At 44.7% G+C, this 26665-nt stretch overlaps 1 protein-coding gene across 1 annotated transcript; it reads left to right on the top strand.

Annotated features, from left to right (window-relative positions):
* Positions 1 to 1434: 1434 nt before the first annotated feature.
* On the top strand, positions 1435 to 18245 carry glcci1a (glucocorticoid induced 1a). Its single transcript, XM_038275315.1, has 7 exons — positions 1435 to 1583; positions 10244 to 10379; positions 12530 to 12637; positions 13088 to 13240; positions 13314 to 13524; positions 17150 to 17270; positions 17349 to 18245. Exons 4-7 carry the CDS (start codon positions 13097 to 13099, stop codon positions 17623 to 17625), a joined length of 753 nt encoding a protein of 250 aa, XP_038131243.1. The 5' UTR covers positions 1435 to 1583; positions 10244 to 10379; positions 12530 to 12637; positions 13088 to 13096; the 3' UTR covers positions 17626 to 18245.
* The last annotated feature ends 8420 nt before the right edge of the window (positions 18246 to 26665 follow it).

Here is a 26665-nt window from a genome sequence, read left to right as displayed (position 1 = left end):
ATGTTGCCTAACAAAACCTATACAACAGAAAACGTTTGTCTTAACACATAGATTTGCAATTGCAAACTCTACCGAAATTATTTGTAGCCTATGTGGTCGTCCTCACGTTATCTGTCATTGACTTGGGCTACAGTGTAAAACTTTATCTAGCTTTATCTAGCCTAACTAGTTTATCAGGTGACCAGTCAGCAAATATGCTTGTTTGGTGCTGCTGAATGAGACATTTTAATGCACAACAAAATGATTTGCTTGATCTGTATATTACCTGGCTAATGGGGCACGGGAGAATCAGCCTATCAGCGACCGTTCCTGCTATCTGAAGACGCTACTGAACTGCTATGATGCTGCGCATCCGGCATGCCCTCCGGGCGACCGCACGAGGTCACGTGACAAAGGAAGAGAGAGAGGCTGGTCGGGTGTGCGCAAAGAGGTGGCTCATTTCGGGGCATTGTTTCAGTCGTTTTTAATGGCTCAGGTTTTCAAAAGATCATTTCAAAACCGACCTCAGTAAAATCTTAATAATATTAATAAAAAAAAGAAAAAAACAAGTTTCAAAAGGGCATTTTCGTTGATAAAGGGCAAACTAGTGCTTAAGCACCACCTAGTGTCTATGTATGCACGCCCCTGTTAACAGTTACTTAACAACAAAAACACTGTAGTTAATCAGTCACATCAATATACTAACATTAAAGATGATAAGTACAGAATTCCTGCTCTTTTCAGAAATAGATTTTGTGTTTTATGGGGTAAAGAGAAAATTATGAGTCTCTGCAAGTCATCTAGGAGTCTTCAGTGAAATCAGAGATTAAAAAAAACTATTTCAATAAAACATATTAGATAATTATTAGTACTTGTAAATATCAGTTTCATGCAAAATAATTATTTATAAAAGTAATGATGATGGAGAAGATGTTCGCTCCAGAACTCAAACCTAAAATAATTTTATCCACTATGCCTTTTATTTAGACAGCAGGGATGTTTAAATATAAGCGTCTATTTGTTCAGCAAAGGCTGTAGGAAACTATAGTTTGTCTTTATGTAGAAATATGGATGTGGTGCTTGTTCCTGTTGGAACAGTGGAGATTGATCCTGAGGTTCTGGTGCCTATCTGCTTTCAGCCCCCCCTCAGTGTACCTGGTTATTGGCTAAGCCTCTGCCAGGTATCACACATGCAGACAGAGATCAGCTTTCCTTTGACATGAGCAGGTGGATGCATCACTGTGACCTGCTGGAAGGAATGGGTCTGAACCATTAAAGCTGGATCATCACAGCAGCATCTTCTGGGAAAATGTAATGAATGTAAACTTCCTGCAGCATCTGAGGTCCATGGATCCCAGGTCAAAGTTCAGCAGCAGGCTGGGTCATGTGATGGATGCTCCTCAGCATCATCAGCCCAGCAGGTGGAGAACAGCCGAACCCTCCGCGGTGTGGTGTCAGCTTCATCACAGCCCAACCTCCTTCTCCTCCTCCTCCTTCCTGATTCCTTGGACCGACTACATCCCGCCAACCCGAGTGGAAGCGGTTCGGTTCGGTTCGGACGGGAGGCTGGACCCGCCGCTGGATGACAGCTGTTCCCTGCAGAGGTAGCCTCGGTCTCTAGTTCTCTAAGGTGTTATTTTGCAAGCAGACATTTAACGCCACATACTTGAGTGTTTTGCTGAGGCGGATCTGTTCGCACCAGTCTAGCTTCACAACTCAGTAAAATGAGGCTGTGACCAGAAAATAGATGCTAAATCTACTTTATTAAAACAAACTTTACATCAGAAAATATTTAATGAACTATAATCTATTATTCGTCGTGGGTATACTGCGGTGTTATCATTAGTTTATGAAGAAATTAAAACTTTTGGTCATTTCTTTCATAATTCTCCTCCAAGCGCCACGTTGTATTTTGGTGCGTCGGGCTAATGGAGCTGAACTGCGAAGCAGCTAAAACTGTCTAATTTTCATGCTTCTGTTTGCAGTTATGTGTTTAACAACAAAGCCGAATAATAAACAGAGTTATATTTTATTAGATAAAGACAACATCATCGTTTGAAATGTCAAATATCTCCTCTTAATAAGACAGAAAACCTCCAGTTGTATACTTTCCCAAGCTAGATCCGGCCGAGTGGAGCCTGCTGTAAGCACGCGCTAGGCTAGCTGTCTAATTAGGTCAGAGCACATCAGGATCAGATGCTAAAAACATGGAGGCCGATCTTCCGCTTGTTTTTCTGTTTTATTTCCAGCGGTCAGGATCATTTCTGATGAGTTTATTGGATGTGATGTTTCCCCCCCCGGAATGAACCAATGAATGTGTTTCTGAGAGTGGGTAGAAAAACAGCCGCTGCCTCGGTGTTTGGCCTCTGATGATGCAAAGCAAACCTCTTGATCCACGCATCGAGGAAGGCAGCAGTGAAGCATTCTGGGCTAAATGTTGTTTTCATCAGAGCTCCAGAGCAGGCCGCCAGCTGACAGCTAGCAGCTCCTCAGACATAAACAGAGGCTCCTGCACAGGCAGGCCGGTGCTCTGTCAGAGCAGCATACCCCATCAGACCAGCATACCCCATCAGACCATTATACCCCATCAGACCAGCATACCCCATCAGACCATTATACCCCATCAGACCATTATACCCCATCAGACCATTATACCCCATCAGACCAGCATACCCCATCAGACCAGCATACCCCATCAGACCATTATACCCCATCAGACCAGCATACCCCATCAGACCAGCATACCCCATCAGACCATTATACCCCATCAGACCAGCATACCCCATCAGACCAGCATACCCCATCAGACCATTATACCCCATCAGACCAGCATACCCCATCAGACCAACATACCCCATCAGACCATTATACCCCATCAGACCATTATACCCCATCAGACCAGCATACCCCATCAGACCATTATACCCCATCAGACCATTATACCCCATCAGACCATTATACCCCATCAGACCAACATACCCCATCAGACCAACATACCCCATCAGACCAGCATACCCCATCAGACCAGCATACCCCATCAGACCATTATACCCCATCAGACCAGCATACCTCATCAGACCAGCATACCCCATCAGACCATTATACCCCATCAGACCATTATACCCCATCAGACCATTATACCCCATCAGACCAGCATACCCCATCAGACCAGCATACCCCATCAGACCAGCATACCCCATCAGACCAGCATACCCCATCAGACCATTATACCCCATCAGACCAGCATACCTCATCAGACCAACATACCCCATCAGACCATTATACCCCATCAGACCAGCATACCTCATCAGACCAGCATACCCCATCAGACCATTATACCCCATCAGACCATTATACCCCATCAGACCAGCATACCTCATCAGACCATTATACCCCATCAGACCATTATACCCCATCAGACCAGCATACCCCATCAGACCATTATACCCCATCAGACCATTATACCCCATCAGACCAGCATACCCCATCAGACCAGCATACCCCATCAGACCATTATACCCCATCAGACCAGCATACCTCATCAGACCAGCATACCCCATCAGACCATTATACCCCATCAGACCATTATACCCCATCAGACCAGCATACCTCATCAGACCATTATACCCCATCAGACCATTATACCCCATCAGACCATTATACCCCATCAGACCATTATACCCCATCAGACCAGCATACCCCATCAGACCATTATACCCCATCAGACCAACATACCCCATCAGACCAACATACCCCATCAGACCAACATACCCCATCAGACCAACATACCCCATCAGACCAGCATACCCCATCAGACCAACATACCCCATCAGACCAGCATACCCCATCAGACCAGCATACCCCATCAGACCAACATACCCCATCAGACCATTATACCCCATCAGACCAGCATACCCCATCAGACCAACATACCCCATCAGACCAGCATACCCCATCAGACCAACATACCCCATCAGACCAACATACCCCATCAGACCAGCATACCCCATCAGACCAACATACCCCATCAGACCAGCATACCCCATCAGACCAGCATACCCCATCAGACCAACATACCCCATCAGACCAGCATACCCCATCAGACCAACATACCCCATCAGACCAGCATACCCCATCAGACCAACATACCCCATCAGACCAACATACCCCATCAGACCAGCATACCCCATCAGACCAACATACCCCATCAGACCATTATACCCCATCAGACCAGCATACCCCATCAGACCAACATACCCCATCAGACCAGCATACCCCATCAGACCAGCATACCCCATCAGACCAGCAATTCCCCCCCCCCCCCCCCCCCCAAATACTAGGCAGTTGCTTAGTATGAAGTTCCTGGGGGCCCCATAAAACTCTGCTTCCATGTATGGTTTATACAACTATTCCTTATCTGTGCACATTAATTATGTTTTTGATAAAAAACTTTTTCTAAAATGCCATCAGAACGCTGATAATATTCAGTGTGTCTCATCCTCCCCCCTTCAGTGTCCACCATATTGGATCAGTCCATTTGCTGCACATGTTCAGAAAGGTCCAAACAGACAGCAGCAAACCATTTGAAAACAAACCATGCAAAGAGCAGTGTTGCCAACTTAGCGCTTTAGTCGCTATATTTAGCCACTTTTCAGACCCCTCTAGCACTTTGATTTCTAAAAAGCTCCTAGCGCCAAATCTATGTATGTCTATTCTATTAACATTTCTCTATCTGTAGAATGGGTCTGTTTTAGGGGTGTGCAAAATAATCGTGATGATGATGCATCGTGATTCTAATTTTCGTGATCTACTGCATCGATTCTTGATGCCAAGAATCGATTATTAATTTAAAAAAAGAATAAATAAAATTGCATGAATGGTTGGCGAACATCAGCCAAAAACAAGTGTAATACAACTTCCAGTCCAGTAGATGTCGCTGCAAATGTGTTGATGCACGCTGCCTTGTGTCACAAGCATTTCCGGCTGTGGGATACTGTGCCGAGTCATTCAAAAACAAAACATGGAGGAGAAAATATTGCAATGCATCGCAATAATTCAAGTATCGTGATGCATCGTGATAGAATCGCATCGTGACTTCTTTGGCAATACCCACCCCTAGTCTGTTTTATGTGTTGTCTTCTCCATTCAGAGGGCCCCCTGCCTGTCTTAGCCTAGGGCCCCACATTTGCTCAATCCGCCCCTGCCCTTTAGTTTATCCCTTTCGTTTTGTATGATAAATAAACTTTAAACTACCTCAACGGGCATTTATCCCTTTAGTCGTGTAGAAAAAAAAAACAATTTAATTACTTACTGTTTGATGTTTTTTAAGTGTGGCGATCTGACCTTTAAAGAGTCGTTTTTGTACATGACTAAAGGGATACACGCCCGTTGAGGTAGTTTAAAGTCCATTTTTCTTACAAAACTAAAGGGATAAACACAAACATGGTGTCTGGTGCTGCGTATTGACTATAGGTATGCTGGTCTGACTGAATAACGGCCTCTGAAATGATTTGCAGCAGAAAGTAACCAGGACAGTCCCAGCTGCATCAGGTCCATGTCTGACTGTAAACGTCTCGGATCAGGAGGGAAATGTGGCTTCATGCATCTTTGGCTTCTTGGTTTTATTTTAGGCTCCCAGAGTGTTGCCGTTTTTAGGGGGGGAGCTGAGAAGCATCAGATCTGAGCTCTGATCCCTCTCATTAAAGTGACGTGTTGGATCTTTATAAAAAACTGACCTGATTGAAAGAATCAGCAGCATTAACCCTTTATAGGCCGCTCTGTCAAATACTTTCCAGCCAGCAGATTTACTGGAATCCAGGACAGACCTGATTACCTCTGAAACATTCAAAGAATATGGATACTTTGGTCAAAATAAATGTCAATGTAATAAAAGAAACACCAACTTGCCTGAATATATTAAGGAAAATATAAAAAATGCTTCAATAAGAAATTCATGAAAAACACTCTGAGAGTGAAAGAAACACGTTTTTATTGGTCCACCATAACCTTAGAGGCATTAATGCTGATACTGGAACTGACAGGTTTTACTTTATAAACCTAAATCTAATTGTTAACTAGGCTTATTAACTTTTTAACTTTCCAATCAGCTTTTTACCTTTTTTTTTCTTGACTTGTTAACTTTTTTTTTCCCAACTCAAAAAAGAAAGCCAAAATCAGATGTGCAGCCATGTAACAGGATCTTTGCTGAATGGCTGGATATAGATCTTGTTCTTTTAGATGTCACTGAGGGACGGGCCTCCATTTATAAAGGGTTTGCAAGGGATCAAAAACACTAACTTGCCCTATGAAGGGATAAAACCTTAACCAAAAACAAAAGGTGTTTATATCACTAACGTTTCTCTGTGTTTCATGTAGGGCTGAACCATTTTTTCAAAAATCAAAATAGTGATAATTTTTCACCAATATTGTGATTTTTCTTTGCACTAAGCAGAAACAAGTAGATGTTTTATTCCAGGGTTTCAGTTTTCCTTGAAAGTCTGCTAGTCCACAATCCAGCTCTGCAGGAACATGTAACATCTGCATGAAAAAGTTTTCACTTCTACTATAATGCATAGATCTAGGTGCTCAAGCTGCAGCTCTCTGTTCCCTTCTGTATGCCCACTCTAATGGTATTACCGCCACCTAAAGGGCTGGAGGGAGAAATGTAGTGTCTAACTCTTTTTTGGGACTCTTGTATTGAAGAATTGATAATCTCTGCGGTTTAAAAGTAGCATTTTCCTAAACTGTGATTTTATTGCAAATGAAATTAATTGCCCAGCCCTAGTTTCATGCTGCCATGTTCTGCAGCAGCGCATTGATTCTAGAGGATGTTGCACAGCAGCACATTTTTGCAGGTTCAATTGGATCCCAACCCTTACCCTGAAATCCCACATCCCCCACTGCGCCCCGCTCCGCTGCGGTCCAGACCGCCTGCGTAAAGCGAATCTGTGTGAATCTGTGTAATCTAACTGAAAGGTCATTTTATGATTAGTTTTGTTCTGTGACATGTTGTGACATGGAAGAGATTATTGTCATATAATCTCTGACTCGTCTTTCATGGGATTAAAATGAGATCTAAGGCGCCTCCTGTTCATTCTGACAGCAGCTGTCTGAACTGTGGTCTGATCCAAGATGGCCGCCCTCTAGGCACGTCGGCCTCACTGCCACAGCGTCCAATGAGGCGTCTATGTATTGATGTCTATGCGTGCAGCACCCAGCGTCTGCTAGGCTAGAGGGCGAACCCCACATGGCGTTAGGTTTAGTTAGATTTTATTTCTCATGTTCAGACCTGTTTTGGGTTTGACTTCAGTTTGTTACCGTTGTTGACTTGGAGGTTCGTCCACTCGGTGGACCTGGCAGCTCCTCTGGCTGCGGCGTCTGGATGTCCTCATTCTGCTCTCTGAGGGACGTCTAATAATTTCCGCACCAGTTCTAGCTGTTAAAAGCAAAGCGGTGCTCCTGGTTCCAGGTGAGACAGACACCCAGCAGCTAATCCCAGCTCACTTTAGCTTCATGTGCTTCTATACGACATGCGGCCATCTTGAAGCTTTCTTCCAACAAACTTATTACCTTTAATCAAATGTTCTCTGAGTGACGGACTAATGGCCGACTAAAGGTGATCCACCTGAGCTGAGGATCTCTGCAGCTTCTCATGGTCTTCTCCTTCTTTCCCATCGCCCGGCTTGCCACAGGTTTGCCTGCTGTGTCTAAAAGTAGCAGCAGCAGCAACCCAGACTGACAGCTCATTGGCTCATTTGGATCACGTGCAGCCTGGAGCCGGACGCTCCCCAGGGCTTTACCGTATTAACAGGAGAAGAGGAGCAAGTGAATTTAGACACTGTCGTCGGACAACATGCGGTAATTTATAAATGTTTTAAATCGGGTTGGGTCTGGATTAGCCAGCAGGTGGGTCTGGATTCAGACCGTGGTCCGCTAATCCCTGACCTCTGACCTAAAGGATCAGTCAGCTGTCGCCATGAGCAAAATTGGCCACATTCACTGAAGCTGAACTTCAAATTTATGCTATAAAAAAAAAAAAACTTTTAAGATTTCTAACTTTTTAATAGTTAAATTTTAAAAGCGCATAGGGTTGCCAGACAGTGAGACACTTTCATTGAATTTCCGCTTCCCTGTGAAATATCTGAAACCTTTTCTGGTTTCTCTCTGCAATAGATGTTATCAAGAAGTTTTAATCTCCTTTCCTGTTCAGATCCTACATCGTTCTCCCTGCTGCTCTGCTCCTCCTCCCTCTGACTCTGTTCTATCATGGCAATAAACCTTAAAATGTGGAAAGTAACATTTTGAGGCAGAATTAGGATGAGAAGTGGTAACAAGTGCTGTGATAAATCACTGAGATATTAGCAACAGATATGTTTTTATCTCCTCTCTAATTTTCCTCTCTATGGGACCAAAAGATTTTTAGAGATTCACTGCTTGGATGTTGGGAGCCAATCACTGATTAAAGGTCACCAAATCAGTATCTATCGCTGATCACAGCATCCGATCCATCATTTCTTTGATACTGTTGTCTAATGTACTACTGTAATATTTAGGAAAAAATCGATTTGCTGATGTATCGTGTTTTTCAGTTGTCTAATATAATATTGATCTTTCAGTTCCCAATTATGCTTAAAATATTTTTCATGTAAAACAATGAGTAAAACTGGACTACCCTCCACCCCCTCGCTGGCAGATGGCGCCGTGGAGCCTTCTTGCTATGAGCCATATATCTTTAAGGAACCTTTGACTATCTCTGATTAATCGATTTGCATTATTTGCTGTCTTAATGCCAATACTCACTCCTAATTGACCAAAGTATAAAGATAATTAGTACAGAAAGTTAGAATTTTTTAGGTGGATTTGAAAAAAGCTTTATTCATTAAGCCCTAGAAGGACTGTTTTGTGGTCCTACCTCCAGCAGAGACAGCAACCAGCAGTCGCCTTCTCTCCCTGCTCCTTCTGTTCGCCCGCAGGCTCCTCTGATGCTCCGCTGCCGTTCTTCCAGCAGTTAGCCGTGGCTAGCTGTAGCCTCTCCCTGCTCATTCTGCCTACTGGTCTTCTCTAAAGCACAGCTGTCGCAATCCCGCCCAGCAGTAGCCTCTCCTCCACCCTCAGCGTTCCGTTTTCCCCGCGGTCTCCTCCGATCTACCGCCCTGGCAGCCTCTTATGCTACGTTCACTACGTGCTGCTTCATTTTTGATGCTTGTACCAGTTTAGTTCTGACGCACAGCTGAAGCATCTTTGCTGCTCTAGCTGCGTGGTTGAAAGGTGGGTCTGATGCGCGGTGGGCGGAGCTACCCTATCCTTTCTCTGCCTGGAACGATGGCGGCTATATTAGCTGTGATCAGCGGGTAGAAAGTAGTTAGAATCTATGTTGAAGTGAGAAAGTCCTCCTGAAAACATGGTCTGTGCAGTCAGTTCATCCAGATTACCATCCTGCCTTCAAAGATTATTTCTCTGTGGGAGCCGCTCAGACCCCCACATACCGGCGCTGCGCTGTCACTGGGAATCCCCAGCAGCAGCTGCCTCAGGCCCGCTCGCCTCTCCAGGGTTTTCCCCTCCTGTTGGTGGCGGCTGGAAGTAGATGTTAGCGTTTTTCAGGTCTGTGCTACAAACTGCAGGCAGCAGGATAATAAAAGCCAACATATTCTGCCGGCAGGTTTCTACATTTGAAGTTAATCTAGGCGTTAATAAACTGTTTCAGAGGAGTGATCATAGCGCTCTGCATCAGCAGTGCTGCGTCTGACTCCCTGCCAGCTCCCAGATCAGCTTCTCTCATTGGTCGATGCGGCGCGTCCAGCAGCTAAAGTTCAACTTTTCCACCTCAGAAGCTCATGAGGCCCCAGCTTTCTCAGACGCGCTGCGGGGCCTTTTGCTGCACCTTGATGCGTGTCAACCATAGACTTTGTACGTAAACCAGCTGCTCCTGCTGCCTCTGCTTCCTGCGGTCTGAACGTAGCATTAGCAGCCATGATGCTCTCTCTCCTGCTGCTTCTGTCTGAGCTCAGAATGCCATCTCACCTTCCCTCTGTTGTCCGCCTGATTCGCCCCCCTGTTTTGGGCACCCTGACCAAAACAAACGTGGATAAAGCACCAGAGAAAGATGTTAGTCCGCTCAGAAATAAATCATTAGCAGGTCTCCATTCTGAATCTTCATTTTCTGGTTTTTATTTTAATGCTTTTTGTTAAATTTGTGAAGATTTTGCTTCCAAAAATAAAGAAACGAGGAACATTTGGGACGTCTGGCTGATTCTGATCTTTGCAGGTGAAGGACCAACAGAGCAGCCTGTGTGGAGCGGGTGGTCTGTTCCTCAGAGCGCCATCCATGGGCCTCGCCTCCCGGGCCACCGCCTTCATCCCACCCATGTCCATCAGAGCCGTCGGCTGAAAGGATTACGCAGGTGAGTAAAGTCCAGATCAGCCTCCTGGCATCAGCGACGTTCATCACGTAGAGACCGGAGGTGGAACCAGTAATCCCAGCAGTTCCCTCAGAACCAGCCACAGATTATTTGATCAGCCTAGAAGATGCTTCCACTACTGAATTAAATCAGTTAGAATTAATTAATCATAGAGAGAAAATGTTTATGATCAGAGGTTTCTATTGGCTGCAGGCGAGGGGAACTTTGTTTTTAATGGATGCAGCAGGTCAGAGATGATGATGATGATGATGGAATAAAGGGTTGCTTGGCAATTTGTTTTTTAATTAAAATAATTTTCATTATTCCTCCATTAAAAATGTAAGGAAAACATCTAATTAATGAAATTAGGTTGGAATAATTTTCAAAATAATCCAACCTTTCTGTTTTTTAGGGTCATTTAAAGAAAAACTCTGCTCAGCAAGGAATAATGAATGGATCATTATTTATCCCTAAAACTGATACGTTTGCAGGGATTAAATGGATAAAGCGTTAATCAGTAATGAAATAAACTAAATAAAAAATGAACAAAGGCCTAAATTGGAATAAAAATGAGTCTGCCTCATCAGGCTAATGTAGTAAAACATTTTCACAAAGAATTTGAGTCAGTGGGTCACATGACCTGGAAGCTATAGGGCCTGGGATCCGCGTTGCATTGTGGGACGTGGCGGCCATATTGACGGCTACGCTAACGTAAACATAGCTCTGATACAACGTTGTTGTTGAAAGAAGAGACGTAGAAGTAGAGAGAAAAAAAATTTTAAAATCCCGAAAAGGATCTGGAATTTACCGGGACACATTAAATAGAGAAGCCAGGGACCGGTATGTTGACAAAATCAGCGTTATTAATAATTTGGATCCATATGAAGTTCCACACAACGAGTGGAGCACCGATGAGTGAGCGCCTATACTTCAAAACAGTTCCTGCTTGGTCACAGATTACAGATTATAGATGTCACCTGCTCTGCCTGCTTTCATACTTTTTGGTATTTTGTCGTGACGTCTACTACTTGAGTTTCTGTCAGGAAATGTTATGTAAAATTAATAAAATGGTAAAAAAATTTGTTTAAAGAAAAAAATTATTTAGTGACGGGGCCCCTAAGAGGCCATGGGCCCCTAAGAAGTCTCTGCTTACGGATAGTTACGCCACTGGAGGGGAAACAGTTTATTTCAAGCAGCCCCTCCCATATCTTTGGGAAATAAAAAGCAACTGTTTCCAAATTCTCAAATATTTTTATATGTGATGTCATATACTGGAAATGTCTTTAATCCAGTAATCTGTCATATTTTACATTAGAACAGGATTTACCGGAAAGTTGATACTCATTTTCGCAGGACGTCTTAATTTGTGTGTCCTGCTATCAGCCAGTTTCCATCCTCTTATATCAGCAATGAAAAATTAAAAATACACAGTATAACGGGAAATATTTCCCTGGATTTCACTCTGGTAATGATTGATTAATTATATATTTATTAATTTATATCACTTGTTTAAGTTGTTTGACTGTGGAAAAAAAAGAAAGATTGACCAGGGGGCCTCCTATTTGGGGCCCCCTGGTCACCAGGCCGCTTAGTTTGCATAAAGAGCCACTCATTCTGCAGGCTGTGGAAACAGTGACACCCGGTGGACATTTACTGGCATGACACCCCCTGCTGAGTGAAACATTCCTACTAACAATAATTGAATTATCTCACGGTGGAGAAATGTAGCTCTGCATTTAACCCATCCCCCTGGGGAGCAGTGGGCTGCCATTGTGCGGCGCCTCTGCTCCCAAAGGGGATGTTTGGATGTCTGTGAACTGGACCTAAAGACGAACTGGACCGTTGGACATCTGTGATTCTCCTAATGTCTGTCTGAGGCGTCGCCTCAGAACACCTGCAGGTCCATCTGGGTGTTCTGGACCAGCAGAACTCTTGATGATGAGGATGATGACTTTAAGTCGCCCTTTTCTGGGGCATTTATCAAAAACTCCGGCCGGCCGGAACACGAGTCAATGAAAAACTGGACCCGATGGATGAGAAAGGATGGGGGTTCAGTAACCGGGCTTTTGTCCTCTCTGTCTGGCGCGTTCCGCCATGAACTCACCTTCCAGCCGTCTCATCCGGACTCTTCTCTTCTGTTCTTTGGCTTCCAGCCGCCTGCAGAGATCAGCAGCTCGGATCCAGGGAAGGAGAAGGAAGCTGCAGAGGAAGACCGGAAGCTTCCTCCCTCGGTCCTGTCCAGAACCATCGGACTCATTCAGGTATCTGCACCCGCCCCTGAAGCTCCGCCTCCTTGGCGCTGCTCCTGTTGAGCCCGTCGCTGTCAGGAAGCGCAGAGCGAGAAGCGGTTCTGTTCGGTTCTCTTTAACTGGGCCAGAGTTTTGGGTTCAGTTCTGTCCTGCTGAAAATGTTTGCTTAGCTCTTACTTTGACTAGACCGTTCTAAGAGGCGACTGCTGTGATCTGAGCCACCTGTCGGATCTCCTGGAGGTCAAGGGTGGTTCTGTTACAGCCGGTCTCAGGTCATTCTGGATGGTTCTGGATTCCATCTGCTCTGAGCAGCCTCCCCGTCCCTCAGCATGATACTGCCTTTACCTGACCGTAGACAGATTGTTCCTCCTGGATCTGTGAGGAACAGTAACGGTTCTGGCTCCGCCTCCATCGGGGCCGGGTTCAGGGTTTTACCTCCTCCCCTGTCTTTCTGTGCTGCAGCGGTTTTCCATGTCGAAGTCGGCCCAGATGCCGCTGACCAACATCACGGTGCCAAAGCCCTCCATCTCCAGGGTGCCCAGCAGCATGGAGGGCATCAACCACGAGCTGGAGAAGGTCTTCATCAAAGACAACGGAGACAAGGAGGAGCTGAAGGTGCTTCCTGTGTCTGCTCGCCGCCTTCCCGCCTCTCAGACCCGCCTCTCATTCTCTTCCCGTCCCTCTGCAGTCTCTGGAGGTTCCCGATGGCCGCCGGGCGCCCTTCCCTCCCCAGCAGCGCAGCAGCAGCTCTCGCGGCGTGGACACCCAGACTCCGTCGGCCCCGGGGCGCTCCAGCAGCTGCTCCAGCCTGTCGCCGTGTCCCTCGCCAGCCTGCCCCCCAGGATCGCATGACGGCAGCCCGTACTCCACCGAGGATCTGCAGTATGACCGCGATAAAGGTCAGCGAGGGCAGCGTTAGCAAAAACATCCAACAAATACCTGAAAATGTCTTCAATTAAATATTTACCTTTAATTTGAGCGGGTAAATAAAATGCTCTTCCAATGAAATGTGCTTCTAAAATAAGATAATTAGATAATATGCACCTAAAATAATAGTTTTTCTCTTATTTTGAATGTAAACTGCAGGGATTAAAGTATCCCGCACCAGGCTGGTTTTCCCGCTATTAGCAAATGCCTGTAGGTAAAAAAAAATCGCTCAAAAATAAGTTGACTGTAAATAAATGAAAAAAAGATCTAAATCCCTGTTGCGTTTGTCAGCCAATGGTAGTAAAGGTGCGCTGTGAAACTAACAGCATTATCCAATCAGAAGAAGAAGGGGGCGGGTCTTAGGAAAGTGTGTACCCCCCCCTCTCGTTTCATGCTCAGGTTATCAGATAGATTGTGGTTCAGTGCTGAAGTTTACACTGAAAGTCACCATGCGCCGTTTATGGCTGCATTCAAAGGAGAGACGCGTTAAAAGAAGAAAAAAAATTATTAAATGAAAATTTGTTGCTGTTGTTCGTGCCGCAGCAACAGCTGATGTACCGTCGTCAATAACTGACCGCCTTTGACCGAGTTAGAAATAAGAGCAGAACACGACCTCTCATTCACACTAGATATAGATGCTGTTCTGCCATCTGCTGGACGTTTTCTATCTATCTATCTAGATAGATAGATAGATAGATAGATAAACTGTATTGTTCAGTTGGCAAAGTGTTTCAATTACCTCCTCAATTCAAGACAAATATCCAATAGTTTTAAGAAATAAATGTCTTCTTTAGATAAAATTTTTTTACTGTGTAGCAGGATCTCTGCTTTAGAGGAACGTTTAGGCCTGAAAAACTAGACTGGATGCAGAGCAGCGAGCCGTTCTCCTTCTAGGCTGCGCTGAGAATCAGATGATTGAACAAGATGCAACCAGATGAGAAATTATAGAACTTAGTACATTTGTTAGTTTATTTCCTCTTGATTTGAGCAAATTATATAATTAGAAAAAGATGATTTATATTTAAAATGAAAATCAGAACTCTTATTTCAGCAGATCTTACTCAGCTGCTCAAATAAAGGCAGCATTTCATGTTAGAAAGGTTGGGTTACTCTGGAACCCAACATTTATAAAGTGATGGATTAGGAAAGATTAAGAAACCCAGACCAGTGTTCTATCAGACCAGCATACCCATAGTCGATACCCGTTTATCCCTTTAGTTTATCTCTTTAGTGTTGTATGAAAAATAGACTTTAAACTACCTCAACAGGCGTATATCCCTTTAATTGTACAAAGAAAAAACTATTTGATTACTTCATTTTTAGTGGTTTTTGAAGCGTGAGGTTATCTGACCTTAATTTTATTTTTTTGTACATGACTAAAGTGATACACCCCGTTGAGGGAGTTTAAACTCTGTTTTTCGTACAAAACTAAAAAAGGGAAAAACGCAAATCTGACATCTTGCGTATGCGTATTGACTATGGGTATGCTGGTCTGACGGGGTATGCTGGTCTGACGGGGTATGCTGGTCTGATGGGGTATGCTGGTCTGATGGGGTATGCTGGTCTGACTGAACACCGGATTACTGCCTGACCCGTAGAACCAAGACACCATCTCAGCAGAACCTGCCGGCTCTGAAACCATCTGACAGAGGAAGGATGGAGCGTCCATCATTCCATCAAACATCCTCCCATCGTAAAAACATCCCCATGAAGATGTTTGGTTAGAAAGCTGAACTAAAGTCACTAAATTAAAAGATTTTCAGGGATTAAATTATGGCTGAAACAATTATTTAAAGGCACACTGTGTAACTTTTGGCCACTAGGGGGAGCCAGACCTGTAACTGCTTTTATTTGACTTCTAACAAAGATCTAGTTTGACTGTAAAGTAGGAGCAAAGTGTTAACTTACCAGTCTAATAATAAAGTTAAGAAAAGAGCATCGATTTTACATCCGGCTGCTTCTTTCTGCCAACAAACAAACTCCTTTCCAAGATCCACTCTTATTTTTCCCCGATGCCTTTGATGTTTTCTCTTTTTAGCCTCAGAAGGCTTAAACTTTTCCCTTGCCTCAGCTGTGACCAGTATTCAAGCAGGCGGAAAAATAGTACAGCTAAAGTCTAAAGCCGGTCATACACTGCGTTTTTTTTTCAATTGTTGCACGCAGCTACAGCTCAGCCTGCACCATGAAGCCGTAGGGTTTAAAAGTTCACTTCTCACCATGTTTGTTCTCACACCGTGACTCTGATGTGATCTACCTGCTCACACTCTCAGGACGGCTGACTGAATTTAAAGCATGTTTGATTTTTTCCTGAAGGGGAGGCGGTCGTTAGAGGCTGATCTCCCCTCGTTAGCCCCTGTACACCACGCACCATCAGGCTGAAAGACGGCTCAAGCGAAAAATTCTCGCACGACTGGAGAATCGTCCCAAAAAGGGCAAAAACTCGTGCAGTGAACGCCCGGCTTCAGCTTTATTATTAAATAAGAGCCTGTGGCTGTAAACGATCTTCCAGGTCACATGAACAAAGGTAAATATTCTCCTTCTACATCCCTGCTGCCCTCTGGGAAGAGGCTGCACAGCATTCAGTGCAGGACCAGCAGGTTCTGCAGCAGCTTCTTCCCCCCCACCATTAGACTGCTGAATGTTGGATAAAATGGGTTATTTTATTCATTAAAAAAAAATAAAATACAAATTATTTGTCATATCATATGTTTTAATATATTACTGTTTTCAAGGCTGCACTTCAAAAAAATGACATTGTCTAGAGCTGTCTTAAACGAAATTTCTTTTTGTATACACTCCTGTATAGAAAATGACAAAATAAATCTAAGTAAAATTACGAGAATAAAGTCATAAAAATTACGAGAATTAAGTCATAAAATTACAAGAATAAAGTCGTAAAATTACGAGAATAAAGTCATAAAATTACAAGAATAAAGTCGTAAAATTACGAGAATAAAGTCATAAAATTACAAGAAACAAGTTGTATTTTATGACAACTCTTCCCAGAATCCCTTTCTTCCCTAAAGTGAGGAATGTGGAGCATCATGTGAAGTTCTACTTTAGCATCAGTTTGACAAATCAGGAAATCTTTTAGCAGCAGCATCAAACTGGGCAGGATGTCAAAGTGGACTCTGGTTGCTTATTGGTGGAGCTGGTCGGCCGTCATCTGCTGGGCGGAGCTACAAGCTTTGCTCCTGAAACGGGTTGATGATAATATTACAACTTTATTCTCGTAATGTTACGACTTTTTTCTCAAAATAAAAAAAATCTCTAACCTGGCCCTGTTAATCAGTCGTAATAATCTAGAACTCCTACAGTGGAAAAGTTTTAGGTTAACTTGGGTTGATTTAGTGAAAATTCTTCTTTATGAACCTTTTCGACAGATTAATTGATTTGACAAATAATGGTTAGTTGCTGCCATAGAGTAAATTTAATAGACTTTGATTGGAATCGATGAGTAAAATAATGTTAAAGTTTTAGGACCTAAATATTTGTTCCAGATGATTCTACTAACCCGCTCAGATTAATCCTCTCAGTGTGTGTAGTTCGGTGTGGGTCAAAGGTCACGGTTTGTCTGACGCTGTCCTCCGTCTTCAGACAGTGGAAGCAGCTCTCCGCTCCCAAAGTTCGCCTCGTCCCCCAAACCCAACAACAGCTACATGTTCAAGCGGGAGCCTCCGGAAGGCTGTGAGAAGATCAAAGCTTTCGAGGAGATGAGGTCAGAGGCGTCGCTGACGGCTCGGTACGCCGCCTCGCCGACGCTCCCCGTCTCACCTGTCCTTTCTTTCTCCCGCAGCTCCAGGCAGTCGGCGTCGGCGCCTCTCTTCTCCTGCCCCGACAAGAACAAGGTCAACTTCATCCCCACAGGCTCCGCCTTCTGCCCGGTCAAACTCCCCGCCTCGCTGCACCTCAGCCCCGCCTCCGAGCCCGAGGAAGACGAGGGCCAGGGGGAGCCCCGGGGGGCTTCCTCGCTCTATGGCGCCCCCCCCGCTCAGGTTTCCACCAGCACAGACGACCCCCCCGAGGAGCCCAGCTCCCCTTCAGAGACTGCAGAACCCCAGACGGACAGCTAGACCCCCCCCACCCCCCACTTACTGTCCCACCAACACCTCCTGCTTTACCAGGGGAGCCTCTGTCTCTCTGTGCTCCCCCCCACCCTCATTCTATCACTGCATGACGTAGCAACAGTGTCCCTTCATGTCCACCATCAGTCGGCCACCTGAGCGCCGGGGGGGGGGGGGCAGTTTGAGTCAGAAACACCCAGAAGGCCAATCGGCTGCCCCCATCCGCCATGACGACCATGTTTACGCCATCGGCTCAGAGATCCAACTACGATCGCTCAGAGTCCGCTTGTGGGCGGGGCTTCAGGCGTTTCTCCATTACGGTTCTAAACTCAGGTAATCTGGAAAGGTGTGTCCATCAAAGAACCTGCAGCTCAAAGCAGGAGGGATCCGCCGTCATGTGTTCCTCTTCATTCCCGGACATTTGGTTCGACCAATAAGGAGCATCCCCTCCAAACGGGCGCTATCTGGTACCGCTGCCAGCGGGTCGGATTACGACAAAAATACTGTTTTTAATCTGCAGTTCCAGCCCAGACCTTTGGTAGAAGTGGAAATTATCGGTCCAATAGTAGTTACTGTACCTCTCGTGCACAGAGCAGGTTCTGATTAAAGCAACACTACGTAACCTTTGACCCCAGCGTTAGCTTAATCTGCAACGAATTCAATGACATTATAGTCAGTATTCAGCACTTGTTGCGTATCGAGGCTCTTGTCTGATGCTACATTCACACCAGACACTTTGGGCAGCAGGCTTACATCCAAAGTCTAGAATTGATGCATCAAAAGGTCCTGCAGTGCTTCTACAGCAGCAGCAGCTGCTGGAGTTGGAAAAATGTACCTTTAGCTGCTGGACGCGCCACATCGACCAATGAGAGAAGCTGATCTGGGAGCTGGCAGGGAGTCAGACGCAGCACTGCTGATGCAGAGCGCTATGATCACTCCTCTGAAACAGTTTATTAACGCCTAAATTAACTTCAAATGTAGAAACCTGCCGGCAGAATATGTTGGCTTTTATTATCCTGCTGCCTGCAGTTTGTAGCACAGACCTGAAAAACGCTAACATCTACTTCCAGCCGCCACCAACAGGAGGGGAAAACCCTGGAGAGGCGAGCGGGCCTGAGGCAGCTGCTGCTGGGGATTCCCAGTGACCCACTGATCACAGCTAATATAGAGAACACGTAATTCCTCGTTCAGCAAAGTGAAACCACAGGGAAAACACAGAAAACGCAAAAATCCTTTATTTAGTGTTTTTCTGCGTAATTAAACAGGACCTAGATATAATTGTGAGGTAGGGTCGGTTTTGTCTGGCTCCAGCGCAGACGAACGACAGCTGCTGCCACCTTTCCTCGCTCTCCCCGGCCGCCAGCTACCACTTACTGCTGTGCTCGTCCATTCTGTCGCTGTTAGCTTCAGAGCTTCATCCCGCTCCGGGCTTCTCAGAACGTCGCCTCACTTCGCGTAAAATAACCTTGATTTAGCCGCAACTGGAGACCCTCCACTGCGAGCCTCTCTGTAGGATCTGTTGGATCCAGGGATGGCTAAAGAACCAAAACCAGGTCTGCCGTGTTGAGGTGAAACCAACAAGCAGATTTGATGACATGGCGTAGGCTTCGGCCCACAGTGGGAAATGCCGTCACGGATTCCTGACGAAATGTAAGGAGAGTAAAGCGCACCGTTAGCTCGGACCCTTCACTTGATCAGAGGTGTTTCTGGTTCTCCGATGGAGGATTCAGTCCAGCCGGTTAACGTCTGAACCAGGAACCCCTGACTTCTCAATCTGCTGGTCCAAACTGGACCGCCGAGGAAGAATGGGTCAGTAACGAGAACGTTAGAGGTTTGCTGCCCCCTATTGGCTAAAAGTTTCACGCTGTTGCTTTAAATCAGACAAAAGGAGAACGCTTCAGACTGCAGCAGTGCTTAGGACAGGATTTTTCTGCTTTCCAGTAGTGTTGCACCGATACCAGTATTGGGCGGGGCCCCGATCCAGCACTAAAATGGTGGTATTGGTATCAGCGAGTACCAACCAATAGGGCACCGATACCATCTTGAGAACCAAAAGTTTCTTCAACTATTGTCACCCATTCCAGGTAGGCAATAAAAGTTCTACTGGATTCACTTTGTTTTAGTCTTTTTCCTGCTTCACTAAGGAAGGAAGCAGCTTGACATGAAGCCATGATGGTGATTATTTTACATCCAAGTAGTCTGCAGTTCTTCATATATACACACACATCAATGTCAGACAGATGGTATCGGCCGATACTGCACAGGCAGGTATCTGGGCCAAAAAATGGCATCGGTGCAACACTACTTTCCAGGGTTCCAGATTGGATCACTCTTGTGTCCCGCATGCGACACAATGTTCGCTAAATTCCGATGATCCGGTTCAAAGCACCTTCATAAAGCCTGTCCTGCTCTGGATCTGAACCGTTTCATGTCCTAATCAGCCATTGGCTCCCAGTCCCAAACCCTCAGACCCAAACCAGTTCAGGACAGAACCGGATGTGCAGCCGATGACGGACCTAGAAATGAGAGGGGATGGTTAGAGATTGCTCGCTCCTCAGCGTGGCTCAGAGTTCCAGTTGTTGGACCCGTTGTGCTCCTTCCTGTCTGCAGCCATCTTGGCCTGTTGAATAAAGGTTTGCAGTGGAGTTTCCTGCAGCCGTGGATCAGGACCGGCCACTCCTGCTCTGATAGAAACTAACCTGATCCACTGACGACATTCCTCCAGGTTTGACCAGACCACTCTCCGCCGGAACGTAGAGACATGAGAGAAGACCGGCTGCCTCCTCCCTCTCACCGTCCATCCGTCACAGCGGCGACCGAACATCCCAACCCTCTCAGCATCTTATTTATTCTGTGCAAGAGTGACGCATAATCTACGTTTATTTTACTATCTGGTGTGCTTGTTGAATCCCTGCATCCACCTTCCATTCCTATTTTGTAAATATGTGGCTTTCGAAGAGGCTCAATGCAATGTTGTGGTTTCTGAGGACATTTCAGCACCTTACCAAGAGCTTAAGCTTTCCCAGTATCCCACATATGCTTGACATGGGGAAAACAGGTGCGTGCAATAATTTGGGGAGAAAAGATGGAGCAGAAAAGTGACGGCTTTGTCATCCAGGATGTTGCCCGTTCTTTGACATGTTGCTTTGCTTTGGTTTTGAGTCGAGAGGCTGGATCAGCGAGCATCTCCAGAACCAGCACCGAGTAGAACCAGAGCAGGTCACGGGGGTGCGGTCCTCCACCCACGACACGTTACTTCCCTGTGTAACCTGCAGTGTCAAAGTTCATGCACAATGGCAATAAAATCTTGGTTGTTTCGCCCAGCTTTGTGGAGTGTTTCCATGGGTGGAGAACGTCGACGGCTAAAGAGACCAGATCACAGGGTTCCTTTCTCCAGGGTCAGAAAACAAACGCTCCCATATTTGAACTGAAATATTTATCAATGTGAACAAGCCTGATAATAAAACAACACTGATAAAGTTGTGGCGTTTATTGTCGTCTTGGATCGACTGAAAAGTTAGCAGCTGACAATAATAGTGGTTTCCAAATTCAGTCCTGCATGTTTTAGATGTCTCTGCCTTAAATGACTGCAGCCGCTGTTCGCACCTGGAGCATCAGATCACCCACTGCGTCATGTGGAGTGCTGAAAAAAATACCTGAAACATGGAGGACAGGAGGGTTAGAAAAAAACACTGGACATTTGAAGTTTGGTTTGAAGATTATTGCTCTAAGGCTTCGTTCCCACAGCATTCTGAAGGGACCTAAGTCCGATTTTTTTTTTTGCCCATATGCGACCCGGATCTTCATGACAGTCTGAACGACACGGATCCATTTTTTTTCAAATGCGACCCAGATCACTTGGCTCTGTGGTCCTGAATCAGATACAAATCCGATCTTTCCAATGCGATCTGCGTCTGAACGGCCAGGTCGCATTCATCCGACCTAAACGCCTTTAGTAGTCGGCATAGGTCAATATTCTGTGTCCCGCTACGCAGAAGCGGCAAGAAAAACAACCATGGCGGACAATGATGCTTGAACAGTTTGAGCTTGTAAGGTTGGTTTAGATCGCTAGATGCGCTCCAGCGCTACCATCCATGTTTACTTTCGTAAACACAGAGCACGCTGGCGAGTGACGTCATCTCGTCCTCTACTGCGCAGGCGGGACACTGAAGCTGCAGGAACAGGAAGCTGTGTGAATGCAGTTCACACAGCAGATCACATACAGGTCGCATATATTTGGAAATGTAAACTGCAACACAAAGAAAATCGTATTTGACAACAAAAATCGGAATTGAGCATCAAGGCCTGCTGTGTGAACGTAGCCTGAAGGCTGACTTATACCAGGAAACCAGGAAACCTAAGAAAGTTGAAGCAGAGTTGGATCCTAAAACATCCTAACAAAGGACGGGCTGAGAACTGGAACTAGTTCTAAACCAGGCTGGCCCTAGGGGGCGCTGTCCTCCAGGTTTTAGTCCAGCTGGTTTCCATGCTGAACTGTCATAATGAGTTTAGTCGCCTAATTTTGGCCCAAGTTTTAGTCCATGTTTTGCTCACAAGTTAAATCATTATTTCTCAATTTAGTTTAATGATTTTAGGACTAATTAAAGCAACAATAAACTAAATTCTTAAAGCTTTCAGGTATTCCTCACAAACCAAAAGAGGTCCACAAAAAGAAAAAGAATCTTTACATTTTATTTTTCTAAAGATCAGCTCCAAAGAAAAGACCAACTGCATTCAGAGAGGATGTGTTATCCAGGATTGATAGAGGAGGAACCAGAGGGATGTTCTCATTTTATTATTACTTATCTTATTCATTTATTCTTACTTTGGTCCATTGAATATGTTTCAAAAATGTAATTTCCATCACATCTACCAAAATCAAACATCCACAGAAGCCTGTCTCGTGTCATGGTGAGTTTTTATAGAATCTACAGCCTCCTAGAAGGTCTGAATTGTTTAGCATTTGTTGTAAAAAGTAAAAAAGCAAAAAACTAATAAGATAACTTAAGATTTAGCCTTTATACTTAGCCTATTAGCAAACATTCATACACAGGATTCGATTTCACTGATTCTTTAGTGTCAGTAGTCCAATAATGACTCATTAGTTCCCCATTGGTTATGTTAACTGAACTGGAAAGAATAAAGAATAAACACAGTTTAGTCACTCTATTACAGATGGAGTAATGTAACTAAAGTAATCCCTCCCTGGGATTATTAAAGTATTTCTGATTCTGATTCCTGGTTGATGGGACAGGTGTTGTGAATGAAACGGTGCCCAGCTTGAAAGAGCTCCTGTGTGTCGCTGAATGTGTGCATGGATGACTGAACGACATCTTCTGCCTCCATTTATCTGTTTACTACAGTCTGTTGAATTCATGTTAATGTGGATTTAAAGACATTTCAATTCATGGAATAAACTGCAGCAAGAAAATAAAGTCTAATCAACCAAAACTTTCACGACCCCAATGTAGTACCTCTATGGCCCCCCTTGGGGGCGCAGACCCCCCCCATGTTGAAGACTAACCTGACTCCGCCAGATGGATTTGCTCCACATATCCATCTGGAAACCTTCCGTTGAAGTAATTTTGGGAAGGGGCGAAAATACTGGTTAGCTGATTGGCCTATGTTGGTGATAGATGGGCCAAATAAACCAATCAGATCAACGAAGCATATGACGCACTAACAGAACGACGACGAAGAGGAGCCAATTGATAGATCAAACTCTTGCTGAAACCAGTGGGGAGAAGAGCAAAAACATCTTTTCCTCTGAGAAAAGCCTCCAGAGCAGTGTTTTGCTCTTCTTTTAGAGAAGAAATACTCTGTAATTCCGATAAAACTTGCTCGATAGCCACGCTAACGCTAGTTTCATCGGCTGAAGCCGCCATGTTCTTTAGACTAAACTGTCGCGCTTCTCGTTGCGTCACACCTCAACCCGCCTCAAAGCCAACGCTGATTGGACGTTCGTTTGGTGAACGGCTCCAAATTTTCTTTAACGGAGAGTCTCCAGACTGATCTGCGAGTGAAACCTTGAAAGCTCGCGAGATCAGGATGGTCTCACGAGGCTAGTTGAAGACTTCTGCATTAAAGCATTTTAGCCAAAATGTAAAAGGAAGTGCAGCAAAGACTCCTCCAACTAGTGAAACATTTAAAGACCATTGATATACAGTTTATGGTAGAAAAAGTAATGAATATGCTTTGAGTTATTATGAGATAAAAAAAGATTGTTTCATTAATTAAATGTACCAAATTCTAAACTATTCTTGTCTTTTTTCTCACAAGACAAAGTTTGAAATGAACTTTTGAAATTGCCTCGAATTCGCCTGTAGTAGAAGCAACCATAGTTTCGCTAATGTTAGCATGAAACTTTAACGCATGTTTAAGACAAACATTTTGGAGAGTAGGAGAAATTCAAAGGGTCTGTTCCTTGATCAATAACTAGACCAAAGAACTGCAGAGGTATTTTGGACAAAACGCTTAAATGTGTTTTTTGTGATTAAGCATTAAGCTGCGTTCACACTGAAGGCATTAGGGGCGTCAAAAACTCAGAAATCTGGACGCTGGATCAGACTGTGGTCAGTGCTTTGATGCTTTAGACGCCCTGGTTGTTTTTCTGCTCTGTTCTGAAGCTTCAAACTTGAAAGCATCATCCATCCATCCATTTTCTGTCCCGCTTATCCCAGCAGGGGTCATGAGGGGTGTTGGTGCATATCTCCAGCTGTCGATGGGTGAGAGTCGGGGTCCAACCTGGACAGGTCGCCTGTCCATCTTAGGGCAGCTAGAGGGCGCTGTCACTACCCGATCAGTCCTGCGCCATCTGCATCCAGATATACACCCGGGTCTCCCTCAATTTTATTTTGTTAAAAAGACCTAAATGACGTTTTTCCCTCCCTAAAAATAGCATAGCGCACTAAAATATGTGTTTAAGGTTAATAATGTATTTTTGCATGAGAAAATAAATGCCTTAAAATCCTTCCTGTTTTATCACTCTGTTCCTGATCTGTACAGGAAATGGGATGCTACGCTACTTCCTGGAGCTAACTCTATCAGCTTTGGATTTAAACATAAATCTAGTCTTTTTGAGTTTTGTTTATCCTTTCATGTTAACATTATATTATATAGTGCAAGAAAGAACCATCTAAAATGCAGATAAACGTGGTTTAATCAGATTTACTGCTCTGAGCGTGTCCCATGATGATGTCAGAGAAGCAGTTTAACAAAGAAAATGGAAAAAGCTTCAAACTTGTCTCACAAAAGTCATAAAACACTTTTTAAAGATGTGCATTAGCATTATTTAGTGAGTTAAGGATGGAAATAAGTAATTTTAGTTCAATAATTACATTATTTATGGACACCTGGATGTATATCTGTTTGTGCATGATCAGGACGGATCGGGTAGCGCAATCAGCTCGGCTTTATTTACTTTATGAGCTGGAAAAATAGTTTTAACATGTTTTTAAGTGAGAAAGTCCACCTCCAAACATCCTCTGTTCATCAGGGTTATAATCCCACTATAATCTGCAGTTCTTACTGGGAGCTCCAGACCTCCAGCATACCGCTGGGAGGCAGTGCTGGGAATCCCAGCTGGAAGCTCTCTGCTGCGGCCAGCCTGTGGGGGATTTCCTGCTGCCGCTCGTAGCGGCTGGAAGTGAATATAAAGAGTTTTTAAGGTTTGGTAAAAACTGCAAGAACCAGAAAATACAATACAGTATTTTTCTTCAGCAGGTTTTAACATTTCTGGTTAATTTGGTTATTTATAAACTGTTTCTCCATAGTTCATAAAAATGTTTTAGTGAAGCAATAATGATCAGATCTGCTCTCTGTTCCTTTCTACATAACAGTTCATTCTACCAGCTTTATTTGAACCTCTACAGTTTAAATCCTTGACATTTGTTTATTTTTCATAAGCAGAATGTCTGCAGAAGCGATGGCAGATTGCAGGTAATGTCTGTCTCGCCAAAATCTAATGGATCAGCTTCTCTGATTGGCCGACGCCCCGGCGTCCAGCAGTAAAGGTTACATTTTCGGATACTCCGCTGGAAATCTCCCGGTCTGAACGCAGCAGTGAAAACGTCCACATTAGTAGGAAGCTAACCCTGTTCCTATTATAGCTCAGTGGAACCAGAGGGTTTTGTGAAAGAGATGCTTTAATATGTTTGAATCCATGAAATGGGCCTCATGCAAGAACCATTCAAACACACATCCGTTCCTAATTAAATGGTTTGTCTGACTAATTAGGGAGAAAATGTCACATTCATCATTTTTCTCCTATTTCTAATCTTCTCTCAGGGCTCCAGACTGGCGTAGGAGTCTTGTTCAATCAATCAGCTGTTATCCAAACTCAGTTTTTCACTTAATGACCACATTTGTTGTTAATTAGAAGTAATTCTCCATTTTATTAGGCTGCTTAAAAATAAAGGGAACACATAAATAACACAATATAATTACAATCAAATCAAACTTCTGTGAAATCAAACTGTCCTCTCAGGAAGCGACACTGATTGACCATCAATTTGCACGAGCTGTTGTGCAAAAGACGAGACAACAGGTGGAAATTATTGGCAATTACCAAGCAGTGGTTCTGCAGGTGGGAACCACAGAGCAGCCCTGGGTCCCTCTGCTCCCCCACAGGTGCCTCAGGTGGTGCAGCTCATCCAGGATGGCTCATCACTGCAAGCTTTGGCAGGAAGGTGTGCTGTGTCTGTCAGTGGAATGTCCAGAGGAAGGAGGCGCTACCAGGAGACATGGAGGAGGGCAGCAACCCTCCTTTGTCCAAGGTTGATCCTCCCGAGGGTGGGTCTTGGTTGTTATGTGGGACTGGACCTTGGTACACTCTGCTCTCCTTCCTTTGGTGACCCCCCCCTTTTTTTTCTAGAGCTCAAGGTGCCTGCCCCCTTCTCACACTGGGGGGTCTGAGGATCTCGTCCTGGGTCTGTGGGCCTGTTCCCCCCGTAGAAGTTTGGTCCCTAGACCTGAGAGGATAATGTATGTAGTTTAGTGTCTGTCCCTGTGTGCGTCTCCGTTGAGTGTGTGTTTATGTCCTTAAGCGTGG

Source organism: Cyprinodon tularosa, unplaced genomic scaffold, assembly GCF_016077235.1.
Source record: "Cyprinodon tularosa strain WSP-4 unplaced genomic scaffold, ASM1607723v1 ctg952, whole genome shotgun sequence".
NCBI lineage: Eukaryota > Metazoa > Chordata > Actinopteri > Cyprinodontiformes > Cyprinodontidae > Cyprinodon > Cyprinodon tularosa.
Note: the sequence above shows the minus strand (reverse complement) of the source record. Positions and strands in the feature narration are given on the sequence as shown.